This window comes from Capronia epimyces (assembly GCF_000585565.1).
Source record: "Capronia epimyces CBS 606.96 chromosome Unknown aczIQ-supercont1.3, whole genome shotgun sequence".
Taxonomy (NCBI): Eukaryota; Fungi; Ascomycota; class Eurotiomycetes; order Chaetothyriales; family Herpotrichiellaceae; genus Capronia; species Capronia epimyces.
The window spans coordinates 2,518,982-2,535,395 of NW_006912906.1; the positions used below are offsets into that span (position 1 = coordinate 2,518,982).

General features: G+C 53.3%; 5 protein-coding genes across 5 annotated transcripts; 1 reads left to right on the forward strand and 4 right to left on the reverse strand.

Moving 5' to 3' along the window:
- Positions 1 to 634: 634 nt before the first annotated feature.
- Positions 635 to 3,396, forward strand: A1O3_04186 (uncharacterized protein; the record flags this gene model as incomplete). The annotated part of the gene is made up of 5 exons (XM_007734316.1): positions 635 to 736; positions 1,002 to 1,487; positions 1,820 to 2,431; positions 2,956 to 3,122; positions 3,234 to 3,396. 5 exons carry the CDS (start codon positions 635 to 637, stop codon positions 3,394 to 3,396), a joined length of 1,530 nt encoding a protein of 509 aa, XP_007732506.1.
- Positions 3,397 to 4,893: 1,497 nt separating this feature from the next.
- A1O3_04187 (uncharacterized protein) lies at positions 4,894 to 6,570 on the reverse strand (the record flags this gene model as incomplete). Its single annotated transcript, XM_007734317.1, has 1 exon — positions 4,894 to 6,570. The coding sequence occupies one exon, from the start codon at positions 6,568 to 6,570 to the stop codon at positions 4,894 to 4,896; it is 1,677 nt and encodes a 558-aa protein (XP_007732507.1).
- A 2,098-nt stretch (positions 6,571 to 8,668) lies between these two features.
- On the reverse strand, positions 8,669 to 10,363 carry A1O3_04188 (uncharacterized protein; the record flags this gene model as incomplete). Its single annotated transcript, XM_007734318.1, has 1 exon — positions 8,669 to 10,363. One exon carries the CDS (start codon positions 10,361 to 10,363, stop codon positions 8,669 to 8,671), a length of 1,695 nt encoding a protein of 564 aa, XP_007732508.1.
- Positions 10,364 to 11,041: 678 nt separating this feature from the next.
- A1O3_04189 (alcohol dehydrogenase) lies at positions 11,042 to 12,001 on the reverse strand (the record flags this gene model as incomplete). The annotated part of the gene is made up of 1 exon (XM_007734319.1): positions 11,042 to 12,001. One exon carries the CDS (start codon positions 11,999 to 12,001, stop codon positions 11,042 to 11,044), a length of 960 nt encoding a protein of 319 aa, XP_007732509.1.
- A 1,621-nt stretch (positions 12,002 to 13,622) lies between these two features.
- A1O3_04190 (uncharacterized protein) lies at positions 13,623 to 14,424 on the reverse strand (the record flags this gene model as incomplete). The annotated part of the gene is made up of 2 exons (XM_007734320.1): positions 13,623 to 14,240; positions 14,293 to 14,424. The coding sequence occupies 2 exons, from the start codon at positions 14,422 to 14,424 to the stop codon at positions 13,623 to 13,625; spliced, it is 750 nt and encodes a 249-aa protein (XP_007732510.1).
- Positions 14,425 to 16,414: the final 1,990 nt, after the last annotated feature.

The window sequence follows — 16,414 nt, forward strand, 5'->3', positions numbered from 1 at the left end:
CTTCCGGGGTATATATGTGTGATTGAAGAACGATCCCCACGACCATGACATGTGAGCCTGAGCCTGAGCCTGAGCCTGAGCCTGACCTCTAGCCCTCTTACAGTAAGCACCTTGGGTAAGGTACAAGGTACTGCCGCCTGTCCAGCCCGCTTGCGAAACAGTACGGTACGGTAGCGGTTAGATTCCTACCTCCGCCTCCTCTTCCCCAGGTTCCTTGGTTCTAATCCTTGGTTCTAATCCTTGGTTCCAATCTTGGTTCTGGAAATTGGATACAATTACAGCACATACCACATACCATATATCACATATCACATACAGTACTACCTACTCCTAACTACCTTAGTACAGTCTCACACGTACACGCTGCGTGTGGGGAGACGGGGGACGGGATTGGCTTGCAGTGCCCGTTTGCTGTGCTGGGTACTGTGTGCTGGGTACTGTTCACCACTACACCAACACCAACAACACCCTCGCATCGCATCAACAACAACAGGGAGAGGAAGAAGAGAAGACGACAAGAGGAAGAACAAAAGAAGTAGAACAGAAGAAGAAGAACAGAAAACGACAAGAAGAAGAACAAGAAGAAGAACAAGACGACGACGACGGCACCACCACCTTGTCCTCCTCTTCCATCATGACACTACTACGATACGCCGGCGGGGACGGCGTGGCATCGACGCCGTTGCTGAGTTTCAGTTTCAGTTTAAGCACTGTTCTGCTTCTTATCTTTGTTCTTGTATGTCATGTCGTGTCGTTTATTCCTGTCCTGTCCTGTCCTGTCCTGTTTTGTTTTGTTTCCAGCCTCAGCCTCAGCCTTGTTCCTTTATTCCTTTATTCCATCCCCCTCCATCTCTTCCCAGATCCCAGAGCAAACTATACTGTGCTTGAGTTCTGGAACATGTGCCGAGCTCTAACTCCAACTCAACTTCAACCTCAACCTCAACCTCACACTCACCATGACACCCACCATGACACTCACCATGACTGACTGACCATACCAGATCTCGATATATCTCATCGCCAACACCATCTACAACTGCTTCTTCCATCCGCTCGCGTCGTTCCCGGGCCCCAAGCTAGCGGCAGCCACTCGACTATGGTACGTGTCCCGATTGATCAACGGAACACTGTCGCGCGAGGTGCGAGACCTGCACCACCAATACGGCCATGTGGTGCGAGTGGCGCCCAACGAGCTCTCGTACAGTTCCAGCAAGGCGTGGGACGACATCTACGGGTTCCGCCACGGCAAGCCCGAAATGGCCAAGGACACGCCCTTCTACACCAACGAATCGCAGCCGCCGGGCATCCTGTCGGCTAAGCGGGAGAAACACTCACTTTTTCGTCGCCTCATGTCGCGCGGCTTCTCGGAGGCGGCGCTGCGTGAACAAGAGCCCCTGATCCAGGGATATGTCGATCTGCTGATGCGGCGGCTGCACGAGAATGCGGGGCAGGGCACCAATACGATTGAGATAGTGTCGTGGTTTAATGTGAGTTTGTTCCTTCGTTCGTTTCTTCCTTCAATCCTTTGTTTGCTCGTTCGTTCGTTCGTTCGTTTATTCATTTATTCATTTGTTCATGTCAAAGGTTGAAATGTTCCATGCTCGCTATTGAATGGGTATAGGAGCCCAGACTATAGGTGTGCCTATTATGCCTATACCAGCCTCTGGTTAGAGGGCAAGGCTGGGAAGGCCTAAGTTAGTGCCTAAGTTCGACAGTTTGTTCGCTCGTTTATTCCTTCGTTTGCTCATTCATTCCCTCGTTTATTCGTTCCTTCGTTCCTTCTTCATTTGTCCAACTAACCAACCTGGGCGCCCCCCAGTATTTCACATTCGACCTCATCGGCGACCTCGCATTCGGCGAGCCGTTCGGCTGTCTCCAGACGTCCAGCTACCACCCGTGGGTCAAGATGATCTTCGACGCGATCCACCTCGTGGCATTCAAGCAGGCGTTGGGCTACTACCCACAACTCGACCGACTAGTGCCGTACCTAGTACCCAAGTTCCTGGCCGACCGGTACAAGGCGCACGACGACATGACGCGCGAAAAGGCGCTGCGCCGCAAGGAGAGCAAGGTCGACCGCGCCGACTTTGTGTCCAACCTGATCAAGCCCGAGAGCAACATCTCCGACCCCGAGTTGTTCGGCAACTCGTCCACGCTGATCATAGCCGGCAGCGAGACCACCGCCACCGTGCTGAGCAGCGTGTCGTGGTTTCTGCTGCAGAATCCTCGAGTCTACGCTGCCCTCGTCGCCGAGGTCCGCGCGAGTTTTTCCTGTCCCGCCGATATCAACCTCGTCAATATCAACCAGCTCAAGTATATGCTCGCCTGTCTGAACGAGTCGCTGCGGCTGTTTCCGCCGGTCCCGAGCGGTCTGTCTCGTATGGTGCCTGAGGGGGGGGATTGGATTGATGGCCAATGGGTGGCTGGGGGGGTGAGTACAGTCCTGTTTTTCATAATGGCCCTACCTATAGTCTGCTTTTGCTTCTGCTTTTACTTCTGTCCTGTCCTTTTCACGATGGCCCTGCCTACAGTCTTCCGGCTCTTTCACACATGATGTATACAGTTTGCTTCTGTCCTGTCCTTTTCACAAATAGTCCTACCTACAGCCTACTTCTGTCCTATTACACATGGCCCTACCTACAGTCTTCTGTCTCTTTCTCACATACTATATACAGTCTACTTCTGCTTCTATCCTGTTTACACCTACTATATATAGTCTGCTTCTACTTCTACCCTTTCCACACGTTACAGTCTGCTTTTGCTTCTGTCTCTTTCACACATACTGTATACAGTCTGCTTTTACTTCTGTCATTTCCATATATTACAGTCTTCTTCTGCTTCTACTTCTGTCATTTCTCACTTGTCCCGTTCGATTTCGACCTTTTACCCTCTTATCCTCCTCCCTCCTCCCTCTTACCTACGCTCAAGCTGATTTATGACTTCTCTTCTCTTTAGACCCACGTCAGCGTCCTCCAACTCGCCGCCAATACCAGCGCCGCCAACTTCTCGCACCCCCTGGAATTCATCCCTGAGCGGTGGATGGACGACCCGCGCTTTGTGGGCGACGACCGCGCCGCCATGCAGCCGTTCAGTACGGGGCCTCGAAACTGCATTGGAAAGAAGTGAGTTATATGTTCCGTCCTATTCAGTTTTAATTTCAGTTCCATTTTATTTCCATCTCCTCAACTACTTGTACTACTTGTAACACCAATATCAACACTAACACTCCACAGCCTCGCCTTTCTCGAAATGCGCCTCGTCCTCGCCCGTCTGCTGTGGGAATTCAATCTCGAGCTAGTGCCCGGGCCGAAGAAGAAATGGGACGACGCCCGCGTCTTTCTGATCTGGGAGAAGAACCCGTTATATGTGCGCTTGAAGCCAGTGGTGCGGACCTAGACGTAGGCCGAGGGCTAGTTCTTGTTCTGGTTCTAGTTCTGGTTCTAGTTCTGGTTCTTGTTCTTGTTATAGGTGCAATATAGGATGGGATAAGATGGAATGGATTATAATGTTGGCTGGCTATCATACCTAGCTAGTAGGTAGTAGGTAGTTAGCTAGAGTATGTTAATGTCGTTGTCTAGGCTGGTTAGGACATGTGTATCTAGTATCTTGTCAAACTTAGGCATCCCCAGCCTCGCCTTTTAACCAGAGAGGCTGGTTATACTATAGAATATAGCATGCGCTCCCCCGGCGACCCTTTGATAAAAGACATAGAACATTTTCAACCTTTAATATATATTATAGCACGGCAATTTATAGATATACACACACACACACACATATATATATATATATATATAGTATAGAGACACTATAGTGGCATCAGCCATCAGCTACTGGCGACAAATTCGACATTAGGCAGTATTGTCATCAGCTAGATGGCTAGATGGCTGCTCATGCGGCCACTTCGGCGCCACGCCACACTCGACACTATCCCTATTCCTGCGGCATAGTCTCTCTGCGGCGTGGTGTGTTAAACTAAGGCGTTTTCAGCCTTGCGTTTTCAGCCTTATACTTCAACCAGAAGGCTGGTTTAGATACTAATACTATACTATACTACATAGTATCTATACTATATAGCCTACGATCTCCCTCTCCCTACTACCGTTTGCCGTTTAATAGAGAACAAGCACCAAAGGAATCTTTTGACATGGTGACCTCAGGTCATACTGAATTATGTAGCCCAAGCCCTTAGACAGACCTCACAATCAGTGGACTCGCGGTATATGGCATATGGCATATGGCACATGCCACGGCATCCTGTCTAAAGTATCTCCTTTTTAGCATCCTGTTTAAATTGCCTCCTTTCTTGCTTCGCAGATGCAAATCAGAAAGCCACGGTAAGCACGGAGATGAAGATTGATATCCGTGCACTCCGAGCACTGGGTTTGCAAGTTAGTATTCAGGCACATACAGTATTTAGGCATATACAGTATTCAGACATACATAGTATTCAGGCACACATAGTATTCAGGCACACATAGTATTCAGGCACGCACGGTATTCATTATTCAAAACATGGATTCCTATTCATCATTAAAAACATGGATTGATATTCATCATTCAAGTGTCAAAGGTTTGAAGGATGAAATGTTCCCTGCTCTCTATCAACGGGTCGCAGGGTGAGCGCATGCTATATAGTATAGTATAGCCTAAACCAGCCTTCTGGTTAAAGGACAAGGCTGGGGATGCCGCCTAAGATTTGACAGGATTCCTATTCATCATTCAAGATATGGATTCCTGTTCACATTCAAGACATAGAATTCCCTCCCCCCCCGGCATCGAACCACCTCCAGCGAACTAGATTCTGATATCAGGCAGACGGTCCGTCTGCATGTGCGCATGCGATCGGGAGAGTTCTTGTCGACGCTCCGTCTGCATCTGCGCGTACGTATGCTAGCGGCGTCTCCCTGACATCAGAATCTCCAGCTCGCCGGAGAGTTCTTGTCGAGCGGCATCGACCGACTTGGAGGTCTGAGGCGCATGTTCCAAGGCTTGGAGCAGCGTCGAGGTGAGACGCTGACACGTGTCCAGGGTGATTCGCCTCTGGTCGTACTCTCTGCTGACGACCTTGTGCATGAGCTGAACGGCGGCAACCACGTGATGCGGGAACGGGTCGATGGCGACAAACGAAGCGGACAGGACTGAGGATCTCGAGAGAGCAAAGTTGCCCAGTGCACCCGACAGAGGATTGGTGTTGGTGTTGGTATTGGTGTTAGTACTCTGTACGCCCGACAGAGGATTGGTGTTGGTATTGCCCAACAGAGGATTGGTGTCGGTATTGCCCGAGAGAGGATTGTTGCCCAACAGAGAATTGGTGGAGGTATTGGTGGAGGTATTGGTGTTGGTGTTGGTGTTGGTCACGGTGTTGGTCACGGTGTTGGTGTGGTGCACTCCATGCACCAAATAAGTGCTGTCCAACCCAAACTGCAGCGTGTTGAGTATTTCCCGTTCGGCGTCGGCTCTTGTCTCGGTCAGTTGCGACAACAGGTCGGATCGGTCGGCGGCCTCGATGCCGTCGATCAAGAGCAAGATGCCCAGAAAATGATGGAGCATCAGCTCGTACCAGTTGAGTCGTTCCACCTGGCCGAGGAAGCGCAGACGGCGTTGACAGAGACGCAAGAGTGGCAAGAAGGTGACTTTGAACATGTCCAAGGCCTCGAGGGCACATGTCCAGGCTCCCGCCAGCTTTTTCTCTTCATAGCCTTCCCGCAGTGCCTCTTTCAGCACGGCAATCATCTTCAACAGATACAAGTTGCCGGCTGAGGCGGCGGCAATGACCTGTTTCACCATGTCCTCGGTCAACTCGACGCTTCCTCGGCGCCACTCCTCAGTTCGCGTGTGGAACGAGCCGGCGCCCATCTTGAGCGCTTGCCACGACGACTCGGTCCCGACGCCGTGCAGGCCAGAGGTGAGGGACGACCGGAAGTTGAGGGTCAACGAGGCCGACGTGTCGAAAATCAACGCTCCCCAGTAAGCCCGGCTTTCGGCGCTGAGGAAAGTGCTAGTGATGTTCGAGCTGGGGGTGGGTGCCGGGCTCGACGACATGGACATGGACACGTCCGGTCCTAGGGACACTTTGCTGCCGTTGAATTGGTAGTTCCGCTGTCGCTCGCGCAGTCTCTGCACCTGCTGAAGGGCGGTTTGCACACAGATCTGGCCGGTCAGTCCGTCCATTTCTTCTTCTTCCGACACGCCCACGGGAATCGGAGTGAGTCCGAAGAGGAACAATGTCAAGACAGACCGGTAAGACACTCGGTTGATCACCTTGAGCATATCCCTTCGAGAGGCTCGCCAGAGCTCCCGGACAATACATTGGTGCGGCGGCACAAACGGTTCCGCCTGTGGCACAAGATGGAGCCATCGCGCCGCGAAGCTCCGGATGGCGTGGCGGAGCGATACATCGATCTGGCGGTCCAGCTCCTGTCGGCTGGGGCTGGGCGACATTGATGAACCGACATGTGACTGGCCTGCTTCCCGATCTTCGGCAATGCAGGCATCCAGTTCAGTGAACAATCGCGTCGGGCGCAGGATAATATCGGAATCCAGATCGGCACTAGGCTTATCAGTCATTGCGCTCGCTGGACTGGGGGCCAGGTGTTCATGCATCATACACAAGTGGACAACAGTGCCGGCCCATCCAGAAGCCGAAGACGTTCTCATAGCAGCTTTCGAAGATTCGCTCGAGGGAGCCACCTACCCTGGCCATGGCATCTTCCAAGGAGCCTGGTCTTGAGCTCGCCCGAGGTGGGTGTAGTATGGCAGCTGGTGATTGGGATTGGGATGCTAGCTCTCTACAGTGCGATCAGTACAGACAAGAAGAGCGTCCGGGCCACTTGAAGCCGCCTACCGATAGCATTCTGGCGAACGCTGAATGTGAGGTTCGGGCGAGGTCGTGAGTATTCGAGTAGCGTGTCCAGCAGCCACGCTTTCCGGCGAAGATGACGAGGCCTGTGACTGGCCCGCCGGAGCTGGCGCAGCCCGGCTGGCGCGACGAGGTCTTGTAGCCGGTCTCTTGACTGTCTTGATCCACTGACAAAGTAAACCGTATCAGCGCCAGGATACAGGATGCAGGATGAAGGACGCAGGGCGCAGGGCGCAGACGACTCCGGGTCAGGGTCAGGGTCAGGGTCAGGGTCAGGGTCAGGGTCAGAAACGTACCTCAAACGTGCACTTTTGCCCTCGACGGATACACCTGGAGCAGGAGCCCGACTCGCCCGGCTTGCCAGGCTCGAGGCCCACGCGCACGGCATCACAGGCAAGCCGCGAACCGCGACAACCGTCGCAACTGGAGAATTGTGTTCGGCGAGGGGCAACATTGTCCGACGGCTTGGACAGATTCATTGCGACCCTGAACCCGGGTAAGTTGACCACTGATGCTGATTGTAGGGGTCTGTAAGGGGATGACTTTGTTGATTGTAGAGGGCAGACAGCCTTGCACGGCCCGGTCAAGAGCGAGATGACTGCGACAGCCTTGCACGGCCCGGTCAAGAGCGGGATGACTGCAACAGCCTTGCATGCCCTGATCGAAATCGGAAGAACAGCAACAGCCTTGCACGCCCGGGGTAAGTTGACCAAGTTGACCAATGATGCTGATCGTAGGGGTCTGTAAGGGGGGTGACTGCGACAGCCTTGCACGCCCCGGTCGAGGTCGAGATTGGAAGAACTACCAGTTTAATGGAAGCCAATAATCCACATCCACTGCCGGATCTTCCTTGCCTTAGTCCGATACGAGTACTCCGTACCAGCCTCAGCCTCGGGGACACGGTTTTATTCGAGGGGATGAGGGTTTAGGGTCCGGGGTGCGGAGCATCACAGCTTTGAGTCTCCACGCTCCCTGGCGCTCAGAATGCGGCTAGAGATCTCATGGCAGTAGGAGTATGTAAGTGAGCAATGCAGGGCCAAGCTTCCCTAGGACATCAAGCAGATTGAGGATGGATGATGGATATAATAGCTTCTCTGGCAGGAGTCGTCGTTCGAGGCCGATATGAGAGTGTATTTATGAGAGTGTAGATATGAGTGTAGTGTACGGAGAGACTGCCACGCCAACGGTGGTCCTGGGGGGGTTTGGTGATGGATACGGATGCGGATATGGATGATGATGAACCCTGGTCAAATCTCGTCCTGACCATGTCTCCGTGATATACGGAGTACGCGAGTACGGATACAGTAGCTGCGTCTTGGCTGCCTGCTTGGAGCCTGGGCCACTCCTATTGGTCCGAAGAATACTGGCACCACGTCTTCTTCTGAGGATTCCGAATACCTCAAGAAACAGTATATTTACTATCTTCTCAGCTTCTGCGGTAATATTGCAAGTTGTCAAATCGATGCAGCCCTTATCTTCGAGGACCAAGGCTTTCGCTGAGGATTTGGTTGAAACAGAGCGAAGGAACTCGTCAGCCAGCCTCCTAGCAACGTCAACTCAACGGGTGTGCATCAAGGTGGCAGCCACCAGTGACTACCTAGGTTTGTAATAAGCTTGCATGAAAGAAGTCGCCAGGCAGTCGCTGGTTTCACTGACATAAATCGGTTACTGTACAACAACTGTGGATGGTCAGTCGCAGACAGTCTATGTTCGCCACTCTAGGCTGGCAACGAGACATGAGCAAAGCTTCAAATTGAGCAAAGCTTAGACGAATTCCGGATATACGTGATCTATACACCGCTTGGCTCAGACATTGCCATTGTCAGCAGATATCGGCCTCAAATGGACTTCCCAGTTCCACAGCGCCCGTAACACTGCTAACCCTCCACTTTGGGTCTCCACGGTTCGCCCGCGTCCTCGATCATTGCAGTCGTCGGGGGTGATCGGTTGACCAGGCCAATCGTCGGGTCTAGGGTTGACATAGTCATCAGCACCGGCCGGGAGAACAGTCGTCTCCCGTACCTCGGTCATCGTCTTGTTGTCCAAGTCGCCAAATGTCCACCACATTCCGAAGCGGCCATTGGAATCCTTCGTGGCCACCGCTGCTGCCGCGTTATGGGCCACCCACTTGTCGTACGCAGAGCAGCGCGAGAGGTGGTCCTGGTAGACATCTCGGTCCAAGCCTGCTCTTCCATCCGTGGCCAGGAATGCTTGCTCTTGCGGCCACAGGGGCTTACAGAATTCCGAGAAGTGATGGAAGAAGATGCCTTTGAAGGTCTGGCCATTTTGGCTGCAATAGCCGTGGTGGTCGCAGAATTCCTCCATGACTCCGCCTCGTCCCAACCCTCTCCACGAAGCGTCTGAATCAGGCCAGCCAGTGGCGCGCATGACAGCCTGCACCAGGTCATGGCCGTCATCAAGATAGCTTTTGGCACCTGTAGCCAGCCAGAGGCCACGGCTCGCAGACAGGATGACGCCTTGGTTATATGTAAATACCATGGGATTGAGCTCATCACAGTTTCCGGTGCCCGGGTTGATAGTCCCGTTAGGGTATCGCCGCCAGCCGGTGATGTGGAACCCATCCTGGTAGAGTCCTGACCTCCAGTCTCGCATGTGGCTCTCCATGAACCACTTGTAGCTTTTGACGGCATTCTCCAGAAACACTGGATCGTGGGGTTTGACGGAACCCTGCATACCTTGCGTCATATATGGCGAGGTGCTGTTGTCCCCGGGAAAATAGAGATACATGCCAATGCTGGCAGCTGCAAACAGTTCGTTTGTGATTGCGTTTTTGTAGGGCGTCAGGTAAGGATTCCAGTTCATGCCTCCGCCGCAGAGAGATTCGTCCCAGCCAACAGAGGCCAAGTCGTAGAAGATGCGCGCGCGGTGTGCGGCCATGGGGATGATTTGCAGCCCGTGCCACCCGTCTCCCGAAGTGTGTTGTCTTCCAGACTCGAGGAAGTCCCAATGCTTCAAGGAGTACATTTCGGCAAATTTCAGGTTCTCGAGCCAGCCGAGAACCACCCAAAGCATGTCATCATAGGCTTGGTTTCGCAACGAGAATGCATTTTCGCCAAAATAAAAGGCAGACGTGTGGGCATAATACCGATCGATGATATTCTGCCATGACAGCATCTCGGAGCAGGTCGACGCGGAGGAGGCATCGAGTGAGGAAACGATGCTCGCCAGAGTGGCCGAGACATGAGTACCGATGACAGCCGCAGTCCAATCAATGGCATCAGGCCACGTCCCGGTAAAGATGTCAAAATATGTGTCTTGCATCACTTCTAGCGCGTCCAACATGTCGCGAAGGACTGTCGGGAGATCCAACCTCCATGTTCCGGTAGCATTCCCCTCTCTTGTGTCGGTTATCAGCCCTTTCTGGCTGAGAGGAAGAGCCACACTGCCGGCATGGCGTTCTTGTCGACGCTTCTCGATCGCTCCGGCTTCCGAAAGCCAGATCCAAGGGAGGGTAAGCTGGAGGACGGTCAGGAGTCGCATCGTGGGCCAAGGGTCCTGATACGCATGATCGCTCAGGCGCTTCTCGGACCGCGGGCCAGGGACGGTGGAATGCAAACGCTCCAGGGAGGAATCAATCCTTCATTTCTGTCGTGAATGGACGTCTGATCTGAGCAAGCTCACGCCGGATTTGAAGGTAATTCAAACACAAATCAATCTACGGAATCGAGGAGAGGAGGTGGTGGTGGTGGTGATCGAAGCAAACGGTTGTGGGCGCTTGTCAGTAAGCGCAGGGCTTAAGAGGCTTCGGAGGGCCAGGCCGTCGAGTGCTCAATACTGCCCGCGAGACTCGGATTCGAGGGTCGCTGGTGCCAAGAAGTCTACTATCGATAAGACCAGGCTGCGGACTCGCAGTTCCAATTTGAGGCTGCCTGCGACATCTTCATTTCTACTGCCGGTGATATCGTCGTACTGTGGCCATGCTCATCCAGTGCTTGGTGAAAATGACCCTCAGGCTGGGCTCGTCGCTGTGTGGCCCGGTATATTGTCATCCATGACAGCTACCGACTAGGTAGGTAGCCAAAGTTCGATCAAGGCAGCATTATATCGCTACGTGAGTCCTGGACAAGGTAATGCATGTATGAAGCTGCCACGTCTTTCTCTCCATATAGTATCTACCGAGTCCCAATACTCACGTCCACTAACTAGTATCTTCTCCGATCATTTAGAGAAATTGTCCAGCGGAGCCTCATGCTTGACCTGCTCCCAGATCTCATCAATAGCCCGCGACGCCTTGTCACTCAAGCCTCCCTTCTCAATCCCTCCCAGAGTCTGATCGAGCTGTTGGACCGAGCTGGCGCCGACAATAATCGCATCGCCATACTCAGGCTTGAGGGGCGAGTTGGACGCGACCCAGCGATAAGCAAGCTCTGCACGGGAAACACCCTCATCCTCGGCGATCTGAGCCCACTTCTCCAACGCATCGAGCAGGGACGGTCGCGCATACAAATCGACGTATATTTTGCCGATGGGGTTATCGGTGAAGCGGCCCGCGCCTTCGCGGACCTGCTGGACGGTCTTGGTCAAGAACCCGCCGGCGAGCGGGCTGTAGGCGTAGAAGGCGATTCCGAGCTTGCGCAGTGTGGGAAACAGCACGGTCTCCTGCTTGCGTGCCACGGGGTTATAGTTGCCCTGGTAGACGGTGGGCAGGACCCAGCCATGGGCTTTGGCGATGTCGTAGGCCTTTTGCACCTCGTCGGCGGGAAAGTTGGACAGGCCGAATCGCTTGAATGCGCCAGTCTTGTACACCTCGTTGACCGCCTCCAGTGTCTCTTCCAGCGGGGTCTGCGCATCCGGGGAGTGGATGTAGAAAATGTCGACTTGCTCAACGCCCAGTTTCCGCAGGCTTTCCTTCGCCGACGACACAATGCTTTCCTTATTCGCAGAACCGGGCACCCAGCCGCCTGTCCACTTGGTGTCGATGACGAAGCGGTCGCCGGCCTTGAGCTCGCCAAGCCGCTGCTCCGAGTTGCCGTATAGCTGGGCCGTGTCGAGTTTCTTGACCTTGTGAGCCTCGAGCGTCGCGAAGGTCTGGTTCAAGTAGTCCTCGGAGATCCATGGTTCTCTGTTGCCGGTGGGCGCGGAGCCAAACACCACGGCGATGGGATTGTGAGACGCCATTGCTCGATAGACAATAGCACAGTCGTCAATGGTCAATAGTCAATGACTCTGACTCAAGCAGTAAGGTATAGATAGTTACTTGTATACTAGGTAGGAGGTAGGTCAGTCAGAAAGTTGCAATATCAATTGTCAATGACGCACAGTATCCAGTCGACTCCGGTCCAGACGTTACTATCTCTCCTGGTCTCTGATATAGTCGTGATAGTTGAACGCAGAATTCACGGTTCCCGGAACTCAAAGGGCAGAGGGGCAGTGTGTTATATATACCTTTAGGACCATCAACAGAGCCAGGAGATTTGTCACGCACTGTAATGTGCAGCATAGATTAAGATTATTACCTACCAGGTACGTGCCTAATGCACTCAAGTTGTACTTCTGACATTAGGAATCCGTATTACTATACCAGGCAACAACGCCTCATCATCGGTCTTGCCCTCCTGCCCGTCGCCGTTCAAGGCCTACATTTGTAATCAGACCCGTGCGTACTCCGTACAGAGTGAGTATATGTGATTAGGATATCATCTACGGATACTACGTGGTACGTAGGTGGCACCTCGGTGGGTGGGAGCTAGGTTTCTTACAGTAAACAGTTCAGAGAACCGGGGACAACGACATAGCCCCAGCACGCTTGGTTGGTGGACTGGCCGAGGCGAGAATCCTAATTGTGGAACAATTCCAGCCTGAAATGGCGTATCTCGACGCCGGCCAGACTCCGTATAAGAGGTCTGGGTTTTATATGATTCTTCTCATCTCTTTTCATCTCTTCGTCCGTGTATCGTCCTATCGTCCGTATATCGTCCGTATATCATCCGTATACTCTGTCCAGAGTACGGAGTATACTCTTAATCCCGACCGTCGAATGAGCCAAGGTAGCACGCTGGGTAACACTACAGAACAATCCTTAGGTACCTATACACAGGCCTCATACATCCATCTTTGGCGCTGTCGTAGGAATGAGAGCTGGATTGTCATGTATATTTTTGCGCCTGCATGTGCATGCCATGCTGCCCCAAGAGCCTCCCCCTACGGAATAGAGTGTGCACATTTGAATACAGATGCCATTCATTTTTCATCCACTTCTCCTGTTTCCGACCAGTTGTTCTCTGAGATCTACCGAGCAGACACATCGTCAAGCCCCGAATAGGAAGTTCCATGTCCCTTACTGACCATGCGGCCGCGTTGAACCTAGTACTTGTCAGCACAAGGCGGCTGGACTGGGCCTTGTTGCTCGGTTATAACCCAGCGATACAATTCCGCGAATTCATATGCTGTCATCCCTTCTCGCTGATCCTGATACCCCCTTTGGCAGGACACTAGCCTGAGAAACATGTGTCCTTTACGTTGACTGGACCACGCGAGTGACTTATGCCTTTCGCATGGTCGAGGTTGAAAATATAGGACTTCCTGTAGAATGTGGGTGAATATAAACATGAGAAGAACAAAACGCCGAGATTGATTCAGGCCACACACTCAGAAAGGAAATTTGTAGGCGACTGCAGTCACCTGTCTGTGCAACAGTGCAATAAAAGAGTGATCGTGATCGTGATCGTGTAGTCGTGCAGTTGGCGTGTTATGTGTGGCTCGCTCGGTGCTTTCCGTATGGTATGGCACCAGGACAGGATCAAAACTGGATGGAAGGGACAGGCTTGAAATAGCTTGTCTTGGAGTCTTCCACGTATTGTATCTCCGGAGATCGACCCAGTGGAATACGGTATGGGGTAGTTCCGGCACCGTGCGGGCTGCTGGCATCACGCACTGGGAATGGTGGAGGCGGCCGCACATCCTCGCGCAACCACGTTCTAGATCCTGTCTTGACGGACCTCGGGCTGCTAGGAACATATGTTTCTTTTCTTCTTTGGCCTTCCAGCACCATGTTGCCTGCACCGGTCACAGCGTCTGGCATCGACACACTCCGTCGATGGAAGGTATCTCGGAGGAAGGTGTCAAAGCTCGGCAACGTACAGAGCTGAGGAGCAGCTGTGGCCGGCCTGGGTTCCAAAGCCACGGCAGCGTGGGAATCCGGCAGCGTGGGTGTTTGGACTCTGGCTGGCATGTTCGGTGGTGAAGTGGCAGCGCCATCGTCCGACACGTCGTCTTCCACCTCATCAACCCGATGCCCTTTTCGGCCCACCATCATGTGATGGTAGTGCAGGCGACAAGCCAGTTCCGACTTTTCAAGCCGATTGGCAATGTGTCTGTAGGGTAGTTTCTGGTTTCGACTTCGGAAAAGAAAGGTTTCCTGTCCACCTGTCAGTCGTTTCTGTCATTGAATGCCGGCTGCGATCACGAACCTCTTCATCGGTCCAGCAGCGTATCAGCCTTCCTTGTCGGACCTTGTCCCGCCTGGAGACATTGGCAGTCTTCGGGACTCGTCGAGGCCGTGACGAGGATCGCGAGGGTGATTCACCCAGAGGTAACGGCATGATTGGAGACGCCATTGCACATGCCCTCTAAATCGACGAGACAGAATGGTCCGAAGCAGAGCCTTGCAGAGCAGACTTTGCATTTGACAAGGAGTACTGTAGTGGACTTGACGATGCAGATTGCAGTGTCCCTGCCAGTCTCGGAAGCCCAAGGGAGGGCATAGAGCGAGACGTGGTTCTAGAAATACCGGCCTTGTTCACCTCTCTCCCTCGGAAGGAAATGTGAAATGAAGAAGCAATGGCTGTTGGTGGCTGATCTGCCTTGTCGAAACGCGAAGGCAGATTCGATATTGGCTTTGCTGCTATCTGACCTTATACAGACCTCTGCCATGTGGGACTTATGGGCTCGGCCCATGGAATCATGGATGAGTTGGAATGTTCCGAGCAGTGTGAGGGGATGAATAGCCGCTGGTACCGCTGCAAGTGGCTTGCATTAGAGGGCCAGGCAAGCTAAAATCTGTGCGGCATGCCGGATAGTGACCTTTGCAGAGGCAGGGGACTCCATAGAGGCTGCAGACTTGATGAGCACACAGCCGAACCCTTGAGCCGACTGCAACCACCCCCGGACGCCTCTTCCTGCGGCCCACAGAGAGATAGAGAGAGAGACTTGAAGTCATGGCCCACGCCATCAGATGCTATTGAATCCATCTTGCTGCTTCAACCTCCATGGCATCTGATCAGCCGATCAACCGGCTTGGAACAGGGGGCAGGTAGAGTTTAGCCCACCGGCAGCATCCAGAATCTCGCCGGCGTGCATCTGTAAAATGTTCCGAAATGGAGGGGCGAGCACCAGTTTCGTTTCCTGCGACAGTGCTGCGTCTCTGCCTTAGGGTCTGTATGGACGAATTGGATAGGGGTGGAGGTGGTTCAACAAGCGCCGAAGCCTGCCAGCGGCTATTTCTCCACCATGAGGCCAACAGCACCACATCCAGTGTTGACGGGCAACAAGAGACCCGACATTATAGACCAGGAATGTTCAGGAGCCGAACAATGGTGCCGCCGACCTTCGTCGATGGCTGAGGTTATGCAGGTTAGAATGTATGGAGAGGTCCCGGAACGCCCAGACATTCGCTAGAGGCCCCAGATGTGTTGAGTGATCTATTGTGCCGTCTTGTTCGTGTGGTGGACTCCCAGGCTACTGAACTGCAGAAGAGGGCATTGGACAGGGCCCAATCCTGGAGGCAAATAGCTTCAGTATGGACGGGACGCTCTGGGATGTTCCGGTTGACCTGACCGTCAAAGGTCTTGCATTTGCAGGGAAGTGACATGCAACCCATCATCGTTCGTCTTTTCTAGATCACGGGCATGGCGGAAGGAGTCTTCTCGTGGACTGACCTGACTGCACCGTGCCGTACGGGTGTGCTGAGCGTGTGGAAAGATGCGTTGCCTGTCCTGAAGAACGCATTGAGACTGGATTTGACAGTCAAAGCAAAAGGACGCCCGTCGGTGGTGGCCATCGATTTGGGGGCGAAAAGGATGAAGCGACCGCCAGCCAGCCAGGCTCACAACCACAAGCCAAATCCACTGATGCCATGCGCCTCCCCGCCCACCCGGCCAAGGGTCGCCTCAAGGTGGTTCGCTACACTCTAAGCGCGGGTTCGAATAAACTACCACCTCACAGCCCCTGGAGTCAGGACGAGGGGTCGGAACCGTCAGGAGGAGACGGCAAACCATCGTGTACTACTACAGAGTACTATCCATCCCCGTGACAAATACCAATATTCATCCTTTTCGAGGATCTCAAGCCTCGATGCTCTGGCCTCGACACGGATGGCTTCAGGTTCCAGCAGCAGTCCACGGGTGTTAACTCGCCGGATCCTGCTGCTTCAATATAATATCTATGAGTCGATGACCCCGTGTGCCGAGGAGAATCGGGCGATCACCATGGAGCTGCCGTGAGGAGTTGATATCCATTCTGTTCTTTGCAATGTGCTAAGGACCCTCGATCTAGCTCCTGGCCTCTGCCCAGGACCAACACTCAATCTGGGAT